The sequence below is a fragment of the Felis catus genome, chromosome D2 (assembly GCF_018350175.1).
Source record: "Felis catus isolate Fca126 chromosome D2, F.catus_Fca126_mat1.0, whole genome shotgun sequence".
In the NCBI taxonomy this organism is placed as follows: domain Eukaryota; kingdom Metazoa; phylum Chordata; class Mammalia; order Carnivora; family Felidae; genus Felis; species Felis catus.
This window is the reverse complement of record NC_058378.1, coordinates 82,321,423-82,334,236: the sequence shown is the minus strand read 5'-3', so window position 1 is coordinate 82,334,236 and position 12,814 is coordinate 82,321,423. Positions and strand designations below refer to the sequence as shown.

The window sequence follows — 12,814 nt, the reverse complement described above, 5'->3', positions numbered from 1 at the left end:
CCATGACTTCCAGAGGAGGGGGTTACTCTGTCCCCTTTGATCCTGTTAAGGTCCAAACAGTGACTACCCCTCGGGCAAATCCGAGACTCCTGCCAAGATTTACAGACAATCCCCAGGGACACAATTCAAGATAGCAACAAACATTAATAATCAAAATCCATATTGGGTGGCTGAGAGGGCAAATTGGATTTTTCAGCTGAGTTTCAAGAGAGCATAAAGTCACCCTGCACAGCTGTGATAGGCTCACATTTGGGGGATGCAATTTCTAAAGGTAGGAGGCATACAGAAGGGACTGCCGCGTCCAGTGTGCTGTGAGTAAGAGGTGCCCCTGGCCACACAGCCACGTTGCTGGGGACTCTGCAAGTGGTGGGAACAACTCAAGGCAGCCGGCGGGCCCAGCACAGGCACCACCTGACTCTGCATTTCAGTGTGCTTCATCAGCCGGTGCCTTATCTCACCGCCAGGGGAATTAGAAAGGCCACCAAAACCAACCTTTAAAAATAAAGGTAACTGAGGGAGCCTGGGTGGCTCCGTCGGCTGAGCGTCTGACTTCAGCATAGGTATTGATCTCACGGTTGGTGGGTTCAAGGCCCGCGTCGGGCTCTGTGCTGACAGCTCAGAGCCTGGAGCCCGCTTTGGATTATGTGTCCCCCTCTCTCTCCGCCCCACCACTGCTTGTGCTCTCTCCTGCCTTTCAAAAATGAATAAACATAAAAAGAATTTTTTTAATAAAAAAAAGAAAAAGAAAAAAAAAAAAAACAGAGGGTGACTCTGTAGCTTAAAAAAGCTAAAGGGGCGCCTGGGTGGCTCATGCGGTTGAGCATCCAACTTCGGCTCAGGTCATGATTTCACAGTTCGTGAGTTCGAGCCCCGCGTCGGGCTCTGTGCTGATAGCTCAGAGCCTGGAGCCTGCTTCCGATTCTGTGTCTCCCTCTCTCTCGGTCCCTCCCCAGCTCACACTCTGTCTCTGTCTCTCTCAAAAATAAATAAATGTTTAAAAAAAAATTTTTTTTTAAAAAGGTAACTGGTAATTATCTCAGTGAGTAGCTGGGAGACGGGAAGGTACACACAGAGTGGGCACCTCAGACCCTCCAGCTCACATAACCCCTGCCAGGCCCTTTGAGACAGACATTACACCTGCGTATGTGCCTAGATGAGGAAATGAGGTTCAGGCGGTGTCAGAGGCCCCCGTTCAAGGTCACTTCCAGGATTAGCACAGGGCAAGGGCTCAGAGGCACGTCTTTGCTCTGACTCCAAGTCTCGTGTTTTCTTCCCCTTACACCATGCTGTGTTCCTTTGACCAAAAACCTTTCTTTTAAAGCAAGCCCGGGACGCCTGGGTGGCTCAGTCGGTTGGGTGTCCGACTTCGGCTCAGGTCATGATCTCACAGTCCGTGAGTTCAAGCCCCGCGTCGGGCTCTGTGCTGACCGCTCAGAGCCTGGAGCCTGTTTCGGATTCTGTGTCTCCCTCTCTCTCTGATCCTCCCCTGTTCATGCTCTGTCTCTCTCTGTCTCAAAAATAAGTAAACGTTAAAAAAAAATAATAATAAAATAAAATAAAGCAAGCCCACTGGTTTATCTCTCTTTAAGGTTAATCCTTAGACCAAAACTATAGTGAAGTTTAAAGCGCAATGGATGTCACGCTCCCTGCTAGTCCACGGATGCCCACACCGTCCATCCCGGAGGATGCGTGAATGACCCACGGACAGTGATCCCGCTCCTGCCGAAGCTTCCGCTGCTGAACGGGGAGCACGAGCAGGACTCGGGTGGGGGAGGGAAACCGCGGGGTGACACGGGTCTGTCCCCAAACTCACCGTTCTGGGTAAGTTTCGTGGAACACACCAGTGTTGAGATCTGGAAGGAATCTTTGCTGATGGTGCAGCTTCCAAGACTCTGCATGCTCCTGCCCGTGGCAGAGTGCGCCTTTTCTTCCAGCTCCGCCTTCGTGGAGGGCAGGCTTAGGTACGTCGCGGCGTCCTCCAGCTTCTTTGCCTCCGCCTGTGGGTTTAATTACACGCATGTCGAACACGAGTCACAATGGACGGACACACGCATGTCGAACACGAGTCACAATGGACCGACACCTAATTCTTTCCTATCCCTTGCTATCCTCAATCCTTTGAACCATCATGATATTTGCTCTTTTTCATTTGCTAAACTATTTTAATGATGTCCCTTATTCCTGTAGATTAATTCATGTTAACATTTATCGTACATCATCTTCTCTCATCAGGAACAGCCAAAAGGCTGGTCAGCTGCAATGTTCACTTAGATAACGAACTGTAGCCAGACAGAGCTTTCTCACAAAGAGAGGAAATGTCAGCTCAGGCCAGGAAGCCCAGAGACGGGTGAAAGAGTCCATACTAGCCATACGGCACCAATAAAGTGGTATACCTTGTAGACGATGAGATCATGCTCCCCGTCCCTCAGAGTGGTCCCATCGTATCTCATCAGCTTTACAAATGCTAGTGCAAATATTTTCTCAGATTTATCCTTGGCTGCAAGAGAAACCAATCACCGTCATCAACTGCCGTCATGACAATCTAGCATCATAAAATGCTGCGAGGCCTACCTTCATGAAAACACCACAAAACCACACGGGATTACAGTAAACACAGACAAATGGAGAAATGGACGAAGTTAACCAGAGGAAGGCTCCTCACGTGAGCTCGAATTAATCTTGTAAATTCAAAGTTAATTGCAACCAAGATCTCATGCGGGACTTTCCTCGGCAAACCTGAAGCCTGATTCCCAAGGTCAAGGGTAGCACGATGATGTTGAAGAAGGCCATGGAGGCAAGCCTGCAATCCTAGCAACCAGGAGTGACCGGGAAATGCTAACAAGGAAGATGGTGTGGCTTAATTAACATCGGGACACTCAGACCAGTGCGAACCACAGGGTCTGGAGACGCGAGGCAGATGACAGTCCAGAAAGGACAGACCGTTCCCTAGGAAAACTGGCAATCAATATGGAACAAGAGAATAGACTCCTACCCCATAGCATCCCCTAGTATAAATTCAGGTGGGGCGAACACACGGATGTGTAAATTTGTTCTCTTTGGCAAGAAAGCTCCCTCCCCACGTACCTGCGCGTGAGACTCGCTCCCTCATTTCGTTCAAATCTCTGCGGATGTACCGCCTACTCCGAGGTGACCAGCCCGTCTAACAGAGTAAATTAGAAACTGGTCACACTCTCCCCTCCCCTGATGCGCTTTTCTTCATAAGTGCTATGGACTGAATTGTGTGCCCCCCCCCACCCCAGTCTGGGGCTGGAGCCCTAGCCCTCCACCACGTGACTCCAGTGGAGATGTGTCCTGTAGGCAGGTGCTTGAGGCTAGTGAGGTCGCTAGGGTGAGGTGCCGATCCTCCGGTACCAGTGCCCGTCAAAAAAGGAGAAAGAGACCCCAGAGCTCTCTTCCTCTGTGTGAGTTCACAACCCTGGGGAGGGTCCTCGCCAGAACCCAGGGTGCTGGCACCCTGCTCTCAGACTCCCAGCCTCCAGAACCCCATTCCTATTGTGGAAGCCCCCCAGTCTATTCTGTTACAGCGGCAGGAGCAAAGCGAGATAACAGTCCTCATCCCTGTCGGAGCTCCAGCCGTGTGTACGTGTGTGTGTGTGTGTGTGTGTGTGTGTGTGTGTGTGTGTGTGTGTGTGAGAGCTGTCGTTCAGCCTTCGTTTCACACGCTGGCCTTTGGAAGGCAAGCGACGCTGCGTCCGCGTCACTGCTATCTCCCCAGCACCGAGCAGTGGTGCCTGCCACCTATCAGGCACTCGGTCCCCATCCGTTCTACTTGGAGAGGTGACAACGAACTGGTTCTCTCACTCGATGACAGTGACGTGGGATAGGGTAATGGCGGGAACAGTCCCGACGGGCTGGGTGGTTGGAAGAGGTCTCTGAGAAGAGGGACAACACGTGAGCCAAGACATAAACCTTCCAGAATAGATGTGGCCAAATGCAGAGTCCCCAAGTGGGCCCAGGCTTGGCCATTTTGGGGACGGAAAGCCAGGGGACCGGTGAGTAGTGGGTGGTGAGGGGGGCAGGGGCCAGCGCAGGAGGGACGGATGAGGAGTCTCTGCCGACGAAACAGATTCAGCATGAGTTCTGCCAAGATACCAAGTGAGTACAGCATGGAAAACATTGAGTTTCAGAGCTATAATCTTTAAAATTATATATCCCAGATTCTCTTTTTAGAGATGAAAAGACAGAGGTCAACGAAGGAAGGAGCGCACATCCACCCCCATCGAGTCAGGGGCTCAACATATTTACCCTAAGTCCCCACTGCACGAGATAGCGTGCCTCATTAATCTGTGCAGTCCTGGTGTCCATCAGTTCCTGGCACATAGTAGGTGCTCAATAAATGGTATACCTAATTTGATAGATTAATGAATGACTGACCAACCAAACTAAAGGGAGGGAAGAAGGTAAAAAATATGGACCCTAGGAATCAAAAAAAATATAACTTCGTGAATGGGCATCAGAAAACATAAAATATCTTAATGTTCAGGTGAGAAAGAACAGATGCTTCTAGCCTTGAGCTGACATGAAAACAATAAGGACATGCCTCCATGAAAGCAGCCGGGGTTCAAAGGGACACATGACCGCCACTGTCAGCCCACAGCTTCCCCGATCCTACTACAAAGCAGCACAAAGGAACAGTGCACACCTTTCGTTAACACGCTACACCTAGACGTCAAGGCCACGGACTGCACTTATTACGTGCTCGTCAGCAGCCATTGTGAGCAGGCAACAAACTTACAGGATGTCAAGGGCACGGGAGGCAGGGCTGCCCCACCCAACCAGGCCCCCCAGGAGCAAGGGGAACTCAGCCCCCCAGAGCTGCACAGCTGCTCACGTTCTGGTGAAACAGGAGCCAGTGCATCTGGAATTGCTAACATGTTGCTGGAGTGTAGATCACCCAACCCCCAGGGACGGGTCCCATCCTGAGAAATCCCAGCTCTTGTTTCCTTGGCTTGCCCACGTCCAGGGGAAAAGCGGCTGATAGGCCGGGGGGGGGGGGGGGGGGGGGGGCGGGACGGGGAGGAATTGTGGCCTCACTTCTTCCTGTCTCTGACCCCGCGTGTCCGAGATCGCGATCGCGGAGGCGACAGGGACCCCCTGGCTGCCGTCACTCTCGTAGCGGACAGCTCAGGACTGCATCGGCATCACACTCTTGATGCTCAACACGGTTCCAAAACCTCACAAGCCGTGGCGCAGGGAGCCTCATTAATTACGCAAATGTGCGGTGGCGGGTTGGGTGACAGCATCTTGTCTATAATGAGTACTTAAAACTGTCTGGAAAAATAAGGATTTTGAAAATTAAAATGCTGGGCCCTGATGTAATTTATTAACGAGAGAGAACAAGCTCGTTACGAAGGGGGAGCTTACCTCGGAGACAAGCACTCTATGGATTCCAGAGCTGGGTCCTTGCCTTCCAGCGAGCCCCCCTTGTCCCTGAGGCCCGCTCCCATCCCGGCCGATTCACTGATGCAGGGTGCTGAGCCCACGGCTCCCCGCACGCCTTGGCTGAGGACAGACCCGCCCTGGGTCCTCCATCCACGCACCCCAGTCCGTTCACCCTGCACCCCAGCCTTCTCCACAATAGTCCCAGGATGATATTCAGAAAGAGGAGAACCTTCTCTGCGATGGGTACTAAGACCAGGTGATGGACGTGGCCTCACCTCACCCCAAGGTGTGGGAATAGGACGCTCCAGCATAGAGACTAAGTTTAAACCAGAGTCGTCCCACTGACTAACTAGGGTGACTTTGGGCCGCCGAGGGGGAGTCCGTGGGCCCCAGTTTCCTCAACCATAACGGGCAGGGTGATGGCCACAGTGACAGAACACGGGGTTATTGTGAGGACCAGTCGAAACAGTACAGCAAAACTACTCATGCCAGGAGCCCAGTAAAGGCACGATGCGTGTTCGCAAACGTTTATTACCAGATGTTCTTCTCCCAAAGTTCTGGCCAGCAAGGAGTGCCGTGCACCCCCTGCGGCCTGCCAGTCTGGATTTGGCCCCCGGGGCAAGTATGCAACGCTTGGGCACTGCGGGCCACGCTACCCAGCCCCCATGACCCTGCTGTTCCACCCTGCTCGAACCCCGAGACCCCTTTCCCTGCTCGGCCCAAACACGGGGACAGGACGAGAGAGAGGATGATGCCACAGGTCACTTCCGCCCGCCCCCTCCACATAGCCGCTGACCACGATGGGCCCCGTGCTGTCTGGACCCCTTGGTTCAACTGCCTCGGCCTCCGTACCCCACGCCCCCGTGTGTCTTCCGGCTGATATGCGTGCTCTCTGCACACCAGCCCCGCGGACCACGTGAGCACACCTCGACACTTCTGAATAGCAGCGAGGCCCTGGGTCCTCACTGGCCCCACAGAGGGGTCTACGTCCCCCCAGCTTCAGACCCTTGCACGTGTACCCGCTCTCCTGGACCACACTCCTAGGAAAGGGACCGGGTCAGGCAGAACCCCTTACAGGAACAGGAAGAAGGATGGACACATCATCATGCAGCAGTGGCTCCTAAGGAGCACCTACCCCATGCCAGGCATTGTGCCAAGGGTTCGGCAGCCTCCATTGTGCTCGGTCTTGATGACCAAGCCTTCTTATCCTCTGGATGGCTGTGAGGGCGCCCGACAGGCAGGGCTGAGGACCCACAGGGTCGTCCATGCAACACAGGGCCCCCAGACCACCCTCTCCCTCAAATCTACAGCCCACAAAATGGAGCCAATCTCACTGTTTATTTATTGTTATTTTTTTAAATGTTTATTTATTTTTGAGAGAGAGACAGAGACAGAGTACGAGCAGGGGAGGGGCAGAGAGAGAGGGAGACACAGAATCCGAAGCGGGCTCCAGGCTCCGAGCTGTCAGCACAGAGCCCAACATGGGGCTCGAACTCACGAACTGTGAGATCATGACCTGAGCGGAAGTTGGACCCTCAGCCGACTGAGCCACCCAGGCGCCCCTCTTATTGTGAATTGTTTTCCCAAATCTGAGGTCACCACCCAGTGGGTACAGACACAGGACTTATCTGCCTTTCGTAATATCTCAGTGTCTAGAACTGGGCTACATCCTTAGCAGACACTCAACAAATGTGACAAGGTGACCTTCAGTCATCAATAACTCTTTTAGCAGGGGAGAGATTCAAACCCCCATCCTGGCGCACCTGGGTGGCTCAGTCGGTCAAGCATCTGACTCTGGCTCAGGTCATGATCTCACCTTTCATGGTTCCGAGCCCCACGTGGGGCTCTGTGCGGACAGCTCAGAGCCTGAAGCCTGCTTGGGATTTGGTGTCTCCCTCTCTCTCTCTCTCTCTCTCTCTCTCTGTCCCTCCTCAGCTTGTATGTGTGCACACTCTCTCAAAATTAAAAAAAAAAAAACAAAAAAAAAACCCAAGTCCCCCATTCTTTCCTCCCGGCATCTCGGCATCAGCCAGTGCCGTCCCAACATTTCCTGCGAGAGAAGCTCAGCCTGAATCCAGACACCAGGGGCCGCTCACAAAGACAAAGGGTCTCCAGGGTTTCCGTTCCAGTGCAAAGGGCATGAAGAGCCAATTTTTGAAATCCACTTGTATCTCAGTGACTTTTCTGATGGATGGAACAGCATTACGAGTCACACGGAAGAGAGGAAACAGAAAGGAAGGACAGGAAGTAGCAGCTGGAACTCAAGAAAATTCATGTCTCCCTATAATCGGCTCCAGGAAAAAGAGTCGGTGACATTTTCTGGAAACAAGTCAACACGGAAATGAGTTAAAGGATTAAGATGGCACTGTGTTGGGATAACCGAGTTCTAGGTCCAGAACTTCCAGAACAATCCAGAACAAGTGACGAGTACAGCCTACTGAGCTTTGCCCCTGTTCTCCCTTGAAAACCCCATGGGCTAATGGAGGGATTACTCACAGTCCTGTGACGATCTGTGGCGGAAGGTAAACCGAAGGTGACTGCGGTTGACATCCTCAATGGGAATGGCCACCTGCACAGTGGAAAACGGAACTTTCAGCACCTGCACCAGTATCTTCTCGCATCAGTGGCCCTGTCTAACTGCAGATACGGTGCAACCACGCACAACTCGTCACTGCAGTGATGAAAACACTGGATACCTAATCCCCCCCCGTACGACTTTCCAAAGCAAAACGCCTTCTGAAAATTTAAACTAGATAATATTGCAAAGGACGCCAAACCAACCCTGCGAGACAGCAGAGGTTTTCGTAAACATTCAGATCCTCCCTGTTAAGAGTCTACGTTTACGAGTTGCCGTTTTCCTTGGCAGCCCTTCTTGGAGGTGCCCACGCATCCTCCACAGCCGCGGGGACCTGCCCTCGGCGGCAGGAGCAAAGCTGGCTTGTCATGACTTCCAGTCAAAGGAGACCCAACGCGCACTGCCTTTCGGCAAAGACTGTCCTTAAAAACTCTCATATCTGACATCTGTGTTGTAGAGCTAACCCTTGGCCGGGGTCTCAAGTATTCAAGCCCTTGGCACGTGGGCTGGGGGAGTGCCACGCTGGGCTGCCGTGGTGACGTCAGCGTGCCGCGTGAGGAAAGCAGAGTACGACACCACGGAAGGGGATTCGTCTCCCCAGCGATCCCCTCCATATGCTGTCACCACTATTTTTTTCCATTTGGTGTAAAGACAGCAGGCCACACATCAAACAGACCCGAGAAGAGAAAGATAATAGCTATCTTTAAAGGACCCTGTCATTTGTCTCCATGAAAGTCCTATTTTTATGTCCAAGAGGAGATGAGAGTAAATGTATTCCAAGAAATGCCAGCGTGGTTCCTTAGCAACCTTGAACGACTTTGTTGCAAGAGCGCCTCTGCCTGTTTGGGGTGGCCGCTGGCGAGCAGCCCCGGCTTGGGCGGGAGGTGGGGACTTCCTTGGGATACAAATGAGCATTTCATCATCAACCCCGTGGGATACAATGACCATGTAAATGATACCTTAACGGTCTCAAACCAACGCGGCTGCTTGACTTGGTAGTAAATCACAGACTTGTACTCTGAAATCCCTTCGTCGCCGGCACCCGGGAAAATCACATGCTTTAAAAGAAGGCATAAAGAGTTCACATCAGACCTCATAGAGCTTGACACCGCATACATCTCCCCACCTCCTGCCCCCATTAGATGAGCTAAGCAGAGCACTACAGGAATGCCAATAAACCCGGCACGAATGGAATGTGCTCCCGGCAATGGGAGGACAGATCCATCTGGAGCCAGCGCGGCCGGCGTAAGATCTTGCTCTCAGCCATTTAAGCATCTTGATGGTTATCAGCACAGAGATGCTATACTGTCCTCCGTCCCCCGTCCCCTCACCCCTAACAGCCTCAACATTAAGGTCTGAAGGAAGTTGCCGGAGTCACTCAGTAGGTCTAGAATAAAGAGCTTCGGACCAAAAAGGAGATGGCGACACTCCTTCCTGTTCCGCCAGCGGTCAACACTGACCACCTGACTTCGGCGGAAGTGACACCGGGGAGGCCCCAGTGGCAGAGGCAGCGCTGCCTGGCAGTGACGCTGGACGTGGGCCACCCACCCCTCCCAGCACAGCTGAGCCTCAGGTGAGCACAGTGGCATTGCCCTCCGCCACGTGGGCCCAGGGGAGCCCAGCCCTCCACCCATGGTCCAGAGTGGGAGGCGGCAGGGACACGTGCTCTGGGTTGGCCTCCGGTCATCCGAGGAGGCCACCGCCTCCGAGCACTGCCCCAGCTCGCGAGTCCTGCCGGCCGCTGCGACCACGCAGGAGGAGGTCTCGGGAACCACCACCACCAGCCAGCAGAACAAGAGGTCGGATGCCCGGATCCAGACCCCAGTCCTGCCTCCCGCTAGCTCTCTGACCCTGAACAAACAAGACTTGTCTGGGCCTCTGTTTCCGCATCTCTCACACAGTGACCAGAACAGTACCTGACCCGCTACCGTGCTGGGCAAGACCTCTGAGCGTTGGGTTTACACTGGCAAGTGAGGCATGGTGACACGGCCGGGGAACAGAGGCGGTCGGGACCCCCCCCCGGTCGGGACTGCCAGGCCCCCGTGCACACCAGGCCTCTGTAGCGAGCTGGAGAAAGGGGGGGAAAGAGTAAACTCTCATCCCTAGAAAGGGGGTCACACAGCCCCAGCCACGTCTTTTTCTATCGTGCAGCAGAGCCAAAGAGACGCCTGGAAGGAAAATCAAGCTTCCACGCTGCGGATCAAGCTTGGCCACAATATATACCTCCAACCGTTTTCCGTCCTCGTCATAAACAGACACGGTAACCTCCACATTCTTCGCTGTCGTCTTGCTTCCTTTATCAAAATCGCCTTGAACTAAAGTTACGTAGATATCATTTCGAACGTCACCTGGGGGAGAAATGACACCTTTAAAGCCAACCCATTATTCACAATGTAACCGAGAATTCTGCACAACGGCCTTAACTTGCTACCTCTCCTAGCAGCGCATTCAAAACACTGTACTGGATGATTATGCAACATTTTCTACAAAACAGCCTCGCATTTAAAGGCATGACAAAAGCAGTTTTCAGCATCGTCAGCATAAGATGACGAGAAAGGGGAAGATGTCAAGGCCCTTAATGATGATCTGCGTGGTTCTTCACCTCGGGAGGCAGCCCACGCACACAGCGGCTTCGATGCCGTCGATGGGTTTGCGATGACGGTCCCTCTCCAGAGTCTACGGCCCGCTGTGACTCACATTACTATCTCGAGGTGGACCACTGGCTGCGCGCTCTGAGTCTGGGCAGCCAAAGAAAATCACAACATTAAGTGACAACTAGCAATATTGGCTTCCTCTACCTTTTTCTAAGGACTTAAATGAAATGCTGACTGAGAACCAGAACCCCAAGCCAACGTTCTGAGTTGATGTCTGGGATCAGGGACTAGGAGTGGGTCAAGAGACAGCTTCCTGCATGGATCTTGTCTCCTCCGGTGGGCAGCGGTCAGGAACCTGAAGAAGGTCCACAGGGAGCAGAACGAAACAGATCTGTGCATTGTAACGTGAGTCAGGCCATAAGTTGTGCAGAACAGAAGCAGGAACAAAAGACAAAACCCCACACACGACAAACGAGCTCAAAACGCTTCTTCCTACCAAGAGCACACGAGGCCCCTGGTAATGGGCCGACTGGGAAAACTTAGCGAGCTTCGTTAGCATCATGATTTAGAGCACGTAACACTACCCGGCGACTGCAACCCTGCTGTCTGTCTGGCCACCTCCCACGCCAGACCCACCTGCTCTCCCACAGGGATGTGAGGAGCAGGTTCGCCACGGGCAGTGAACGGCCCGCCGTGTGCAAAGAACAAGGATCCCTTAAGAAAAAACCCCCCTTGCTTTATTGTTTTGTTGTGGGGGGGGGGGGGGAGGTTGGTTTTTTTGGTTTCTGTTTTGTTTTGTTTTGTTTTTTTACTGCTCTATTCTGGCTTCTAATGTATCCAACTATTAAATTAAGCCTTCATTTAAAAGTCATTATTATAATAATCCCAGTGGGTTGCAACCACAGCCACCGGAGCTGCTGGGAGAGGAAACAGGAGTGCAGTCCGTGATATCGACCGAGCGAGAAGCTAAGAGTGACGGAGCATGGGGGCCAAGGGCAGGAGGCAGAGCCTCCAGGCCAACACCTGCCACTAATCCCTGAGTGACCACCAACACGTCACTTAACCTCCCCTGCCACCGCTGCTAAACAGCCTCATCAATAAGGCAGGGCAGTCTGAGTGATCCCTCAGCCTGTAAATTCTACCAAAGCACAAAAGCCATAATCAAAAGGGGCTACAAGAGCTTTCTACAGGCCTCATCGGCCAGACGGCCGTCACACGCTGGGGGCAGGGGGGCGGTGAGTCTCACTCTCCTCTTGGCCTAGACATCCATACTCAGGGCCACCCACAAGTGGGGTGTACAGGAGATAAACTCCACACACGGGCACTCACAAGCCTGCCCTCGGAGAAGGCCGCCAGGGCCACAGGGTTCTCGTTCTGCGGAGGAAGGAGCTGGAAGCAGACGTGAGTGGACTCCACAAGAACTCTCCCTTCGCCACACGCAAGCCTCTGGCCACCTTCCCAGCTCAGAGAAAAACTCTGCTCCCCGCCAGGATCCTTCGGACAAACTGCAGGCTTTCCCGAGGCTCACAAACAGGTAGAAGACCCAACAACGGTAGGCTCTCCCACTGTGCAAAGGAGACACACATCTCTGTGAAGGTATCTCCATAAGATGGGGCAAGAGGGGACAATGCACACGCTCTACCGAGCTAACGGCCAGGGATCCGAGAGAAAACACCCCATGCCATCTCTCCCCCAAGGGGCCTGGGGAAGCGCCCACGGCCCATCAGTGATTCCTCGGCCATGGAGAGAACGTGGTGACTCATTCTAGCTAGAATCCCACACGACGGGAGCCCTGACTCCCAACTTAACACACAGAACCTGCCGGAACAACAGTCACCTGTATGGCTGCCCCAAGAATCTATTAGTAGATTCTTTTAGTGGTCTTAGCTTTTTCAGTTGAACAATTATAAAGGGAAACATGATCAGTATGAGTTCCAAGTTTTCTGGGTCTCGCTCTGAACATGAGGCCATCCTAAGACCACCCAAGATCAATGTACAACGTCATCCTAATCTATAAATTTCATCTCAAATACACATGCAGGCGATACATCCACTGTGAACTCCAAATCGATTTGCTGCTTACAGACTTGACTCATACCCACAGTAGGTAGTCCTCGGTTTTATAATATGGTCCTGGATGTCATACTTTCTTCCTGTACGGTGAGCCACTGTGATCCAGCCTAACCAATTTGAGATGACTTTCACACTCATTTACCAGCTGGAGTACACAATGACCCACAAC

At 52.8% G+C, this 12,814-nt stretch overlaps 1 protein-coding gene across 4 annotated transcripts in view; it reads right to left on the bottom strand.

Moving 5' to 3' along the window:
- DOCK1 (dedicator of cytokinesis 1) overlaps positions 1-12,814 on the bottom strand; it is a 529,364-nt gene that overhangs the window by 414,997 nt on the left and 101,553 nt on the right. For all 4 annotated transcript variants that reach the window (XM_045040829.1, XM_011287620.4, XM_019813984.3 and 1 more), the window contains exons 14-18: positions 10,202-10,326; positions 8,938-9,036; positions 7,900-7,972; positions 2,394-2,497; positions 1,814-1,997 (exon numbers count right to left, since the gene is read on the bottom strand). In XM_045040829.1, the coding sequence (XP_044896764.1) occupies positions 1,814-1,997; positions 2,394-2,497; positions 7,900-7,972; positions 8,938-9,036; positions 10,202-10,326 (585 nt within the window). The remainder of the gene's footprint in view (positions 1-1,813; positions 1,998-2,393; positions 2,498-7,899; positions 7,973-8,937; positions 9,037-10,201; positions 10,327-12,814) is intronic.